Source organism: Thamnophis sirtalis, unplaced genomic scaffold (assembly GCF_051295495.1).
Source record: "Thamnophis sirtalis isolate CommonGarterSnake01/CBP01778 unplaced genomic scaffold, rThaSir2_p1.2 scaffold_6, whole genome shotgun sequence".
Lineage (NCBI taxonomy): Eukaryota > Metazoa > Chordata > Lepidosauria > Squamata > Natricidae > Thamnophis > Thamnophis sirtalis.
Window position 1 is genome coordinate 22,637,759 of NW_028261386.1, and position 13,141 is coordinate 22,650,899.

At 42.4% G+C, this 13,141-nt stretch overlaps 1 protein-coding gene across 2 annotated transcripts in view; it reads right to left on the reverse strand.

Annotated features, from left to right (window-relative positions):
• Positions 1–1,005: 1,005 nt before the first annotated feature.
• The window catches only part of ASXL2 (ASXL transcriptional regulator 2), a 69,595-nt gene continuing 57,459 nt past the window's right edge, over positions 1,006–13,141 (reverse strand). For both annotated transcript variants that reach the window (XM_087717400.1, XM_087717399.1), the window contains 7 exons: positions 11,259–11,373; positions 10,155–10,295; positions 8,159–8,322; positions 6,981–7,077; positions 6,598–6,703; positions 4,342–4,993; positions 1,006–3,582 (listed from right to left, as the gene is read on the reverse strand). In XM_087717400.1, coding sequence (XP_087573526.1) covers positions 1,258–3,582; positions 4,342–4,993; positions 6,598–6,703; positions 6,981–7,077; positions 8,159–8,322; positions 10,155–10,295; positions 11,259–11,373 — 3,600 coding nt within the window. In that variant the 3' untranslated portion in view covers positions 1,006–1,257. The remainder of the gene's footprint in view (positions 3,583–4,341; positions 4,994–6,597; positions 6,704–6,980; positions 7,078–8,158; positions 8,323–10,154; positions 10,296–11,258; positions 11,374–13,141) is intronic.

Here is a 13,141-nt window from a genome sequence, read left to right on the forward strand (position 1 = left end):
AATTAGTTTGAGTCTCTGGCAATAGAAATGAATAGAGGTAGGGGAGGGCAAAAAAAAAAAGGTGTCAGAAAAAGTAGAACAAATTTTGTATGCCTCAGGTTCCATCCTAAAAGCTCAAGTTCCATCCATCACTGACATGGCATCTTACAAATTAGTTCCAAGGAAATGCCCTTCCTTCTATACGTGAAATCCATGTCCAGAAACTCCATTTTCTTTTAAATATGCTGATTCTGAGCAGGATCAATTCTGCTTCTAAATATAATGCTCCACACCTTTAGTGTGCAATTGAAGAATATACACAAAGGAATAACAAGGCCCCACTATCTTTTTCAGCTTGAAATCTTCAATTATTTGAGTCAGAGCTGATTCCAGAAGCTGACAAGCTGACCCAAAATTATGGCTTGATGTTAAAAAAAAAAAAAACTGAACCATTTCACCCACTCTATTCTACAGCATTTACCTCACTGAGACATTTTTCTTCTTGAAAAAAATGGGAATCTAGAGCCTGGGACCAAATGAGTTTGTGCTGCTGTATCTTGATTGAAATCCAAAGGCTAAGCATACCCATTTCATACAAGAAAATAAAAATCATCATTGCTGCCATTGGTTAATTCAGGGCTATAAACTGACCATCTCCATGAAGCCCCATTCTGCCCTGCAAATTCTGATCATCTGCAGTACGCGGCCTCTGCCTCTCCTCAAGGTGATTTTATATAGTAAAGAAGAATTGTTTACTATAAACAGCAATGCAACAAAATTCAACTGGGCAGTAGGCTGTCTGCCCACTTTTTGTATGCTCCTGTTGCTTTCGGCTGATGATGTAATAGTCTCAACCACTGTGTTTCACTAGGACATTTGGCAAGTCCATTGAAAGAAAAACACGGAGGCCACAATGGTAGCAGGGTGGAGGCAGATCAGGCCCTATGGGAAACAGGGGGACTGGAAGTGAAGAGGGACTTACTCGGCTAGAATTCTGCTACTATAGCACAAGAGGCAAAATGAGCATGAGGTTCACATCCACAGATTTATCTCAAAGTTGAGGGAAAAAATAATCTTTTAGACAAAACAATGCAACATATTTACATGATTCCTTAAGTGCACACACTTGTCCCACTGGGTTCAGCCATTCATCCAAGGTGCTTTCTTCATTCTCAAGGAAACCAAGGGAACTGTGGAGTGGGATAAGGACAGGGACTCTTGACTCAGCAGCATGCCCTTCCTGCTCCCTTAGATGAGATGCCATCTAGAAAAACCCTGCTACCGCACGACGAGACAGGAGACACAGAGCTTGGAGGGCCCAATACAGTCATCATGGCAGAAGGCCCCGCAGCCCTTGCACACAATCATGGCTTTCAAGCGACAGTAGCACTTGGAGGGCAAGTCCTCCAAGCCGCCATCTTCTGCAAAAGCCTGGCCACGCAGAGATTGCCCATGGCTACCAGTATTTGCTGAGTGGCTAGCAGGGATAGCTGTTACAGTTACAGAGAAGGACACTACATCCCCCATGCGGCTGGGGTCCGACAGTCCAGTCAGGAGAGTATCCTGATGCATGTCTGGAGAAGTGGAAACGTTAATCGTGCCACTGTAGCCGGGTCCAATAAGTTGCGCAGGAGTAGGGTTTCCAAAGAGCTGAGAGGGTGAGGGCGAGAGCAGCAGGGGCCGCTGTGGGGTAACATTTCCTGGAGCACAAGTTTGAAGTTCCCCACTGCAAGATCTCCTTTCTCCTCTAGTTGCCTGAGCCACTTGGGCATCCTGAATAAAATCTTTTGCTGAGTTGCTTTCAGCATAGTCTTGACCTGCTGGGAATAAGCAAAAGTTTCCATCCTTGTGGCTTATTGCTGCCTGCTCCAGTTTTACCTTTGAAGCTGCCTGCCTTCCTCCTCCTCTTCCTGGAGCCAGAGGTTCCTCTTTAACCTTGAGATGTACTGTTGCCTGTGGAGCCACATTGCCATCTGTGTCCCCTTCATCTTCACCACTGCTAATGTTATTGCCAGGTGGATGCTTCTGTTCCTCTAATTTCTTTGGGGGCTCATCTGAACGTAGGTGGCTCTCTGGGGGCTGGGCAAGGTTTCTTCTTAGGTTCTCTGGGCAGCGCCCGTAGGTAGAAACATTCAGGAGGTAATGGCCAGACATGGCAGGCTTGAATGTCCTTCTCCCTATGAATCCCAGTGTGAAACTTTGGCTGGTGGAGCTGTTCTCTACTGGGAAATGTGGGGGGAGGAGGGGGAGACGTGGAGGGGGAGAAGCAGCAGCAGGGAGGCTCTGCGCAGGGACTTTCTGCATGACAGTCTGGGGAATATGATCTTGGGCACTCTTGCCTAAAGTTTCCTGGCTACTGTGGAGGTCTGTAGGCTTGCTCCACAAGTCCTGCCCTGATAAAGAGGATGTGGGTGGGGGATCTTGGGATTGTCCACAGCGACTAAGGTTTGGCTTCCCACCTGCTGGGAAAGTGATGTGCAGCTGTCTTTCCCCTTCCCTTGGAGGGCCAGACCTCGAAACAATTGTGGTTGCTTTGCCTTCCTTCACAGGCTGTGCAACAGTCTTAATCTCAACTCTTGTCAGAGGCCTTGGGAGGATCTGCTCCATTGGGACTTCTTTACCTTGCAGCAGCTGAGTCACCAGAGGATTATTAGCAGGTATATTGGAGCTGGCCTTTACTGCAGAGGTACTTCCACTTGAACCTGAGGAGCTTGGGGGGACTTTCGGGCTATGGGCTACCAACAAATTATGACGGGAAGGAGAAGGTAAAGTGGACGTGGGCAGAGTGCCACATGGGGAAGACAGGGGAGAGGGTGCCTTAAAGGGTCCAGCCAACACAGGAGATACAGAAAGCGAGGCCCTGACTTTGTCTTCTGGAACACCTGTGCTGGCAGTAGAAGCTGTTTTCGATACACTTTTGCAGTTTACAGCAGGCTCAAAACCACAGGATGTTCTTGTAACCTGGTTCAGAGCAAGAGGTTTATTTCTAAGTTTCTCCATCACGGAAGCAAGATCAGCTGTTGAGCCCAAAGAAGCTGTGACACCCTGAGTGGCAGGCACAGTCAAAATCCTGGGATTTGTACAGTTGACGCTCCCTATTGCTGGTTGCGAGATCGACGCCCTCGCTGCCTCTGGGTTGCTGCTTGCAGTTCTGGATTGTGCTGGGGGAGCCGGCTGTAGTTGTGCTCTAGCAGCACTGCTTGTAGCTGCTGGTTCTGGAGCCGGGGAGTCTGCGGGGGAGAAAGGGGCTGGGCAAGAGGGGAAAAGCCTTTTTGGACTTGTCCTGCTTCCAGAGCCTGCCATGTCCAATGTAGCTCCATGAGGCCTCCCTGAGAGTGCACTGCTCTTGTCCTCTCCTTTCCCCCCTCCTGGCCCCGGGCCTGGGATGGCTTCCACAATGGAGGCAGAAGTAGCAGCAATGGCGGCTGCTGCGGCTGCTTCGGCTGCAGCAGCTGCTCGCTGGGCCCTGGCCATTCTAGCCCTGGCTTTGACGTCGGCCAAAGTCCTGGCCCCTGTTCTCCTGATGATTGGGAAGGGGGGCCTGGGAGAGACCTGGCTAGCAGACAGTAATGCTGGAGATCCTTGGATTCTGGAGACGTGGATCTGGAAAAGAGAAAAGTGCATCAATAGACTGGGAGGTAAAGCACCTCTCACTTATGTTTCTTATCTTGGAACAAAGCAAGAAACTCAAGGCAAAATGGGTCTGATGAGTTCCAAGGAAAACACTCACCATCTTGTTGGCAGACACATCGAGTTGAATACATTGAACTCTCTTATGCCCACCTATTCTTTCAAGAGGCTGCTAAACTGAATAGTAAATGCCTCCTTCTGAAAAAAGGAGGTGCAGTAGCCAAATATTTAGATTACTAATTCATCAACCTTACTGCTGGTAACTTCCCAATATTGTTTGTTTGTTTGTTTGTTTGTTTGTTTGTTCGTTCACTCACTCACTCACTCACTCACTCCATTCATTCATTCATTCATTCATTTATTGTGTATGAAAGAAATTACACAGAGAATCCCTGAAATAAATGAAGCAACTCAAATGGCTTGGCTTAAGAACAAGATCTAGACGCCTTCCTCTTTATCCACAGGATCCCTCTTAAAGTGAGATTATCAGTGGTGAAAGTTAGGGTGTCATTCCAACACTCTTGGGCTGAATCTCCCTGATCAGAACTGCCCAAACTGAGCTCAACTCACTCTCGCTTGCTTGCAAACATTCAGCCAGCCAGCAAACTGCAGTGACAGGTGTTCTTTCGCTTTCAAAACAGAAATGTAGAATAATGCAGGGATTGCGACAAAGGATCTTAACAGCCTACAGAAGTCATAATAGAATGAGCTTAACACATATGGTTCCTTTACCCTGAGCGGAGGGACTTTTGGTGTAGGCGCGATGGGAAAGCACTGCAGTGGGGCCTGAAAAGGCGGCCTGGTGGGGCACTTTTCCGTCACATGGAGCTGTTTTTCAGGTGTCATCAGTGCCTCTTCAGGAATCTCTGATTTTCTCTTGAAAGCCCGGCTTCCAGTGTCCATTTGTTCTGTGCAAGTGGCAGGAGCCTCCTTTGCAGAAATCTCCTGAGATTCTACTTCTGGGCTTGGTTTAATGCCAGCAATGGCTGCATTCTTTGGTTTGCTTGGATTTTGTCTCATCACAGACTCCAGGCAAGCAGGGGGTGGTGTCACCTCTTCTAGCTCCTCAACTCTCTTGGAAATCTTCTGAGGAATCTGGCTGCTACTGTGGAAGGAGGCACTGTTGCCAGAAGAATGTGCAAGCTCTTCTGGCTTAAAGACCTTGGGCTGCTCAATCTCCTCTCCTTTAGTGGCTGCTGTTACGGCTGGGAGAACCTGTACTTTTGGACCCACCAGAGGATTGGCCTGTTCTTTGTCAGGTACTGCTTTATGGACTACTATGCATTTCTGTAACTGAGGTGCTAGATTCCCAGTCTGTGCTTGATTCTGAACAGTAGGAATACAAGATGTCAGTTGTTTGGACTCTTCAAGGCTTAGCCCAGAACTAGAAGACAGAAAGAGAAAGCAGAGACATTGGTAAGATACAGGGCAATTCTTCCCTTCCCAACAAGCAGGGTGTCATTCAATAAGGAAATATTTTGGAAGTGCCAACTTTTCACTGGAAAGCAACAAGTATCCAACTCTTGAAGCCTGTCAGAATAGGAATAGGTTGGTTCTTCTTATATATGTAAGGTAAAAGTAAAGATTCCCCTTGCACATATGTGCTTGTCGTTCCTGACTCTAGGGGGCAGTTCTCATCTCTGTTTCAAAGCCGAAGAGCCAGCGCTGTCCGAAGACGTCTCCGTGGTCATATGGCTGGCATGACTAAATGCCGAAGGTGCATGGAACGCTGTTACCTTCCCATCAAAGGTGGTTCCTATTTTTCTACTTGCATTTTTACATGCTTTCAAACTGCTAGGTTGGCAGAAGCTGGGACAAGTAACGGGAACTCACTCCATTACGCAGCACTAGGGATTCAAACTGCCAAACTACCGATCTTTCTGATCGACAAGCTCAGTGTCTTAGCCACTGAGCCACCACATCCGTATTATATATCTTTTTTGATCAAATAAATACCTAGTAGGTACATTTACACAACATGCTAAGCTTGATTTATGTTAATCTTGGCTAGTTTTTGTGTTGTGGGTTAATAAGTTGTTGGGATGACTTCTGAAACCCAGGGATTGTTTAAAAGCAATAGCTAGGTTAGGAATGAATAGATACAGAGTGACAGAAGGAAAGAATGAATCAGCATAATGGAAAGTCTCAACTGATTGTCAAGGGAAGGGATGTTTTTCTTCATTATGAAAAAGCAGTAATTGAGGAGGACCAAAGCTGACATAGTTGATTAAAGGAGAAGAAACTGATTGTGGCCTTAACAATAGCAATAGCAATAGTTAGACTTATATACCGCTTCATAGGGCTTTCAGCTCTCTCTAAGCGGTTTACAGGGTCAGCATATTGCCCCCAACAACAATTCGGGTCCTCATTTTACCCACCTCGGAAGGATGGAAGGCTGAGTCAACCTTGAGCCTAGTGGGATTTGAACAGCCGAACTGCTGAACTGCAGTCAGCTGAAGTAGCCTGCAGTGCTGCATTTAACCACTGCGCCACCTCGGCTCTTCCAAGGCAAGCCGTGGAGATCTCTTCCTTTAAAATGGCTGTAAGTTCCTTCTTTCTTCCCTCTAAAGCTGAAATGGCAGGAGGAGCTCCAATCCTGGGAACCATGTCCCTTGTAAAAACCAATACAGCAGAGACCTGCACTGCACTAACCAATAGATCATTCTGTAGACAGAGAAGTTCCAATTTTAGTATATTCTCAGCTATGGACATTCTGCTCAAGAGTCTGCTTTTTCAAAGCCTCAACTGGAATATTAGGCCCCTTTCCAAAATCATTAAAAAATATTTCTGGAATCAAATATTTAAAGTGCTTTGACTACTTGGGATAATTCGTTCCTGAATGGTGCAATACAAAATAAAGCACCAATCCAAAGCAGTCTTCGGGGCAGTGGTATAGTTCAGAGTCCAGGCCCACATACCAGCAGCTCAAAAGTCTCAGAAAGAAAAGAAACGGGCAGGTTGATCAGGCAAGGCAGGCTAAATCCTTACCTCTGACCATAATAGCTCTCAAAGAAGCGCTCTTTCCAAAGTTCCACTTTCTTCTCCTTTTCTAATTCCTGCCGTAGTCTCAGCTGCATCTCTGGGGTGAACTCCCCTGCCACACACAGAGCGGAAGGAAAGAAGTTAATAAGATACAGAAATGTTTGCCTTTTATTTGCTGCACTGACTTTCCTGAACATGTCACAAATGTTTTCAAAAGTCACCAATATTCGTACCTGAGAAATGGCAAAGGAGATTATTTTTATTTCATTTAGAGCTCTTGTCTCGTACTTCTTTGCACGAGTAACTCTTTCAGTAAAAATCTGTTCACTCTCACCAACCCCTCTGAAACATTCTGAGAAACCTAGAGACCTGTCTCTGGAGGTCCTTACCTTCCGAGAGTCGCTCCTTCCATCCTTGTGCAGCAGAATTAAAGAATTCGTTGTTGAGGGCAGAACTGCTAAGCTTCATCAAGCCATCCATTCCAATCTGAAAGACACGTGGGGTAGGATGAATAAAAAATATGCTGCCAAGTATTCAACTTTCTTCAGGAGTTCATGAAACCAGGCAGATAAAGCAATGGATTAATCCTAGAGAGGCCTTAAAGAAGGAACTCCTTGCACTTTACCTTTCTAGGGTAAGATGGTCTCTGACACGCCGGTGTTAGCCTCTTCTGCCTTACAAATGATTTGAAAATGATTGTTCATTTGTGCAGAGACTTTAGGAAATGAGTGTAACAGCATAGAACAACAGTGTGTTTCATTACTACCGATTCGGCACCCAAAAAATGGGTGCACATTTGCACTTAAAATGATCTGCGCATGCGCACAACATTAAAAAAGAAATAAACATTAACATTTTTTCAATGAAGATTGTTCTGCGCATGTGCAGAACAGAAAATCAAGATGGCGCTGCCAAGGATAGAACTGGTATGGTCGTATGTCCTCCGGAGTTACTACCTATATGGCCGAACCAGCTCTGGTGCGTTTCCATATTGCATACATATAAGAAAATACAATATATATGAAAGCTTGCCCCCATCTGTCCTAAGAGAACCAGGTGTTCCCCATGAAGGCCTGGATGATCTATTAAAATATTTGGAGATGGATGCCCATGGGAATAGCTTAATGGCAAGCCTCTCAAATGTAGCCTTGCACTTCTTTGCATTAAATGCCACAATCAAACCACAGTAAAAGCATTGAAGGTTAAGACTTTTATTCTCATTAAAAATGCCAATATTAGAGCACCGGGGGTCTAAAAAAAAGACAGTTTCCTTTTACAAGGCTCTAAACTATCACAGGGAACCAATAGAGACTCAATTCTTGCTGATACATCAACAATAAAAAAAGTCGATGTAATTTTAATTTTGAGCTGAGGAAACAGAAAACAAGATAGTTTCACAAACTGAACACCCATTTGATAACACAAAAGACTAATTTATTGAGTATTGGGAACCTTGGGTCCTTACTGTTGCACAGCCCATGTTCTGCACAATAGCCCTGTTATATAAAACTATGGGGAAAAGTTGACCCCCTGACCTGTTTCCTCCCCTCCCTCCATGGACACACACCTGCCTGTCCACCTCTGGCAGAAGCAGGAGCAGCTTCTGCTGACATTCAACTGGTAGTCCCATGAATGTATGCTTGTTGATTAGAGCTCGCAGATTGGTGTTCACCAAGATGGATTCTGGGGTTTCTACATCAATTTCAGCACATTTTGTCCTCTTCAGCTGCCCTAAGAAAAAAACAACAACACCAAAGATATTTACTAGGAAGAAGAGGTCTACCCATTTTACTTCTGCTTCTCACAAGAAATGGGGAAGTCCCTTTCCAAGACTGATACTTGAGTCTGGAAATCCACTCTATTTGACAAATCTTCTTAAACATGTTAATGTTACAGGACAGCTTTCTTTCTACTACACAGAAAGAATATTAAAGGAAAAAAAATGGATGGCACCTCTCAAAGTCCAAAACGAAGTCAGTGAAATCTCAAGGGATGCTAGAACTCTAGCTTATTAAAATGCTACTTATGTGTAACTTCTAAAAACTGCTTCTGCCCAGCGCATTTCAAATATACTACATCACAAAACTGTCACCAGAGACAAGGAAAGGTATCAGGAATCTGAGTACAAAATATTTGAGCTTGGAATACTTTCTGTGAGGCTGGAAAATCTCATCCTGAGCACAAAAAAGAAAAAGGAGAACTTTGAACACAAAGCACTTAAATTTTCCAACATTATGTACAACCAATCCTAAAGGTGCTTTTGCAAAAGACAGCTGGACTACCTTGTTTTTTTCCTTGAAGATGTTTTGCTTCCCAACCAAGAAGCTTCTTCAGTTCTTGGATGAGAAATGTCTTCAAGGAAAAAGCCAAGAAAGTCCATCTGCCTTTTGGAAAAGCATCTTTGGGACAATCATGACCTGGGTGATTGAGAATCTCCACAGACATTCTGTCCACCTTTAATGAGAATTATATAACTCATTATTAGGATATTATAATTAATATTTCTAAACTGAAGCAGCATCTGGGCATTTGCAGGAAACAAATCAGAGCAAGAGCATAGCTCTTCTTTGTACAAATGCCCAGATGCTGCTTCTGTAATAGTATTCATAGTAAAATGTATTCTTTGTGCCCTTACAATGACTAAAAGACTGATATTACAGCATCAGAAAGATAAATGTTTGGATCCATTTATTCAATAGATTGAAGATCTGATATTACTTGCCACCTATGACTGAACTGCCTATATAGATGTATTATTACAAATGATATGCGTAGTATATTCCAAATATATGCATAGTATATTCCAAATATTCTATGCATAGAATAGCACAAAGCACACATTCCATTAGAGAGAAATTCCCTCGGAAGACTAAACCTCTGGTCCCAGTGATTGACCCAGATTAGATCCTACAACTTTATTCTGGGAAAGCCTTCACTTGTAATATGCTGAAATTTCAATTATTTTACTTTCTTATCGTTATTGGTAAATTTTAATATTTAATTTTTACTATTCCATTTGTACTTAGATGCCTTGAATACTTCTTACTAGAAAGAAAGCTGATACGTAAATAAATATTAATCTAATCCAACTTCATTAAATACTTCATATATGACACATATTTAAAAAGTGCTGACTGCTTCTAGCTTCATCCAGAATATACAGTAAAATTCACTGGTTTTAGACAAGTTACACAACAATGATATCTCAAACAGAGACCCATGTGAGGTAAACCCAATGAAGTGAAAAATCTGGCTGTTCATTTAGCAACTGCTCTTCTGGCAGGAAGTAGAAAACTAAAAAAACACCTACATAAACAGACAGAAAGGACTTTTTTCTAAAGTTGTTCAATCCATTTTTGATTTTTCTTGAATAACCGGAGAATTAAAATTTAAAAATGAATTATGAAATACATTTTCAAATCTTTTTTTAAATTTATTTTATTATTTATTTAAATTTATTTTATTATTTTATTCAAAGTAATAAATAAAATATTTCTAAGTTTCATATCCTGATAAAGTATCAGACAGGTTTTTTTTTTTAATAAAGAAAGCTGTTGTCTTACTTGCATGGAGCCTCTCAGATCTCTGAAATGGTTTCTTCCCAAGGATTGGCAAGGAAGGCTCAGTTTTAACAGAGGGAGAAGAACTAGAAGTAGAATTCTGTGGGCTACTTGAATGTCCATCTGACTGTTTTCCTTCCCAAGCTGCAAGGAAAATAACAATTGACTTAATTGATTTAATTGAATGAAACACTATCTAGCTTCAATTGTTCAGCATCTCATTTAATGTTTTCTTTCGATTTTTTGGAAACCTTAGATTTCTGCTGCTTATCTTTGTGAAATATGGATTGTAGCACTATGCAAAGCCGCAACAAATAAAAAGGACCAGAGGTAGATAACAAATTATTTGCGGTTTCTGAGTGCAAGATTGAATTGGAAGTTTCCATTAAGTATCTGCTTGACAAGAAGTCGATCAGTCTTAGAAGTTGTTCAGTTAGCTATTCTGCACCGGATTCTATATACAGCACATAGTTAAACAAGAGAACTTACAATGTGCTGCTGCCGCCCATAAAGATATTAGCTTTAAAAAAGTAATATTATCAATATTAAAATGTAATATTATCAATTATAAATATATATTAGCCATTGTGGAAACTTAATATTGAACTAGATGGAAGAAGAAAGGAAGGAGTGTTTCATTCGAATAGAATTAACAACTGCCTTATTTCTCGAGTCTTCTGCAGAGGTGGTATTCAGTAGGTTCTGACCAGTTCTGGAGTACTGGTAGCGGAAATTTCAAGTAATTCGGAAAACTGGTAAATACCACCTCTGACTGGCCCCGCCCTCATCTAGTCTCTGCCTCCCGAGTCCCAGCTGATGGGGAGGAAATGGGGATTTTGCAGTAACCTTCCCCTGGAGTGGGGAGGAAATTGAGATTTTATGGTATCCTTCCCCTGCCACGCCCACCAAATCGCACCACGCCCACCAAGCCACATCCACAGAACTGGTAGTAAAAAAAATTAAATCCCACCACTGGTCTTCTGGTTACAGTAGGTTAATTGAATATAAAACAATATTGGGCCCTTCCTCTTGCTGTCAACAGAGGGTGATGAGGAAACTCATTAGCAGTATTGTATGGATAAGGGTGTGTCTAAAAAGGGCCCATACCAGCTTTTGCAGGATTGTTAGCAATCTTCACATGCTGCTGTAGGAGGTGGTGATTAGTTGATACAGGCACACTGGTTCGGCAATGATGCTGCTTCCTTTGCTTTTGCTTCAAGGCCTAATAAGAAAGTGAAAGCGATTCATTATTCAGGAGTTTCTTAAGCTGAAAAGTCTACACAGTAGTGCAGAATTCCTTGTTCAGGAAACCTGCAGAGATGTAGAAATAGGTGGCTGATAGGGCTACTGTTCTATTACCAATTATTACATATTGCACTTTACTGGAGATGGGTTTTCAGTCTCCTACTGATTTATTTTCATTTAGCAAATCAGATAGAAGACTGCAAAATAATTTTGACATAAATTTCCTGTTATCAGATTTGTGGGCAACAGATTTTATCTTGCTATCAAAGATATTTTCAAATTAACGCTTAGGTTAAATATTTAGAAGTGGGGAAATTTTCCTCCTTTGATACTTGGCAAAATATTTTATCTTACAGTGTTGGAAGATTAAAGGATAATCTGATTTCATTAATGATTAATGAGCACTATCAAAATAATTTCCCAGTATCCAGATAATACCCAAGGCATCATCATAATTACAAAGACCCTTCTCAAAACATAGATATCCCCTAGAAAGTATGGACAAATCTGATCCATATAGACATAGAGCAGTTGCTCCGTGGGCATGTAAGGAAATAATATAATTACATTATATTATATAGGCCCCTCAACAAATACAATTAATTCATAATTATGACAAAAACTCTCTGTGTTGAAAATGCTCCATCGCTAGAGGTTTTTAAGAAGAGATTGGGCAGCCATTTGTCTGAAATGGCATAGTGTCTGCTCCAAGGCCCCTCCCCACTCTGTTACTCTGTATTCTGTAGTTAGAGATATGGAAAGAAAATATAGCCTGGTAGCTAAAAGAAAAGTGTTGCATTGAGATATCCTCCTAAAAGAAAAATAACTGCTTGCATATTTCTGCAAAGCATCAAGTAAAGGAAGGGAAAGAAAATCTAGGAGAAATCACAGTCAAGAGAGAAAAATATCCTCTAGAGAAAAATTCAAGTAAATTTCAAAGGCTAAGAAAAACATTCAACAAATTATATTGGAAATATGATTATCTTAAGGAGATAATCACTGTGAAAGAAATGTGAGAATGGGGAGTGTGGGGAACAGATGACTTTGAAGAAAATGCTAGGGCAAACACAGTCACCAGAGGTATACCACCTATCTGAAAGGAAAAACATACCAAGCTGATGCATGAGACAAAAAGTAAACAGGAACTGAAATTAAGCAATAAATAAACCAAGAACAATTATAATTTATTTTTATTTGGGAAAAACATGAGGGCCAAGGATAAAGCAATTGTTAAGGCTCGTCAGCAGCCAGCAGAGCTGGCAGCAGTCGGACAGTGAGGAGGTTAGGGTGGCGCATGGGCTAGTCCTGGAGGCTGGGGAAGGCTCGGACGAGGGGTCTGCATCGGAGGCAGTGACGGGGCCAAGGCCATCTGGCAATGATCAGGTGTCTACGGAGCTAGACAGCAGTGAGGCAGAGGAACAGCTAGAGCCTCTTCCCAGTGTGCACAATTGTAGAGCTGCCAGAAGAACAGAACAACTCAGAAATCAGGGTAGACTTGGGAGTAAAGTCACAGGTGGAAGGTGATTGGCCCCACCCAGAGGAAATAAAAGAGGAGCGAAAGGGGAGTGGGCTTTTGCAGGAAACCATTTTGGTCCTTAGATTCGTTTCAGGAGTGTGAAGATCTGTCCGTGAATCTCAGAGACTCTTTGCCCAGTCTTTCCTTTCACAGCACCTCATTTGGAAAATATTTACATGGCAGCTTTCCAAGATAGAGAAGGTCTATAGCCATAAATATTCCTTTGAAA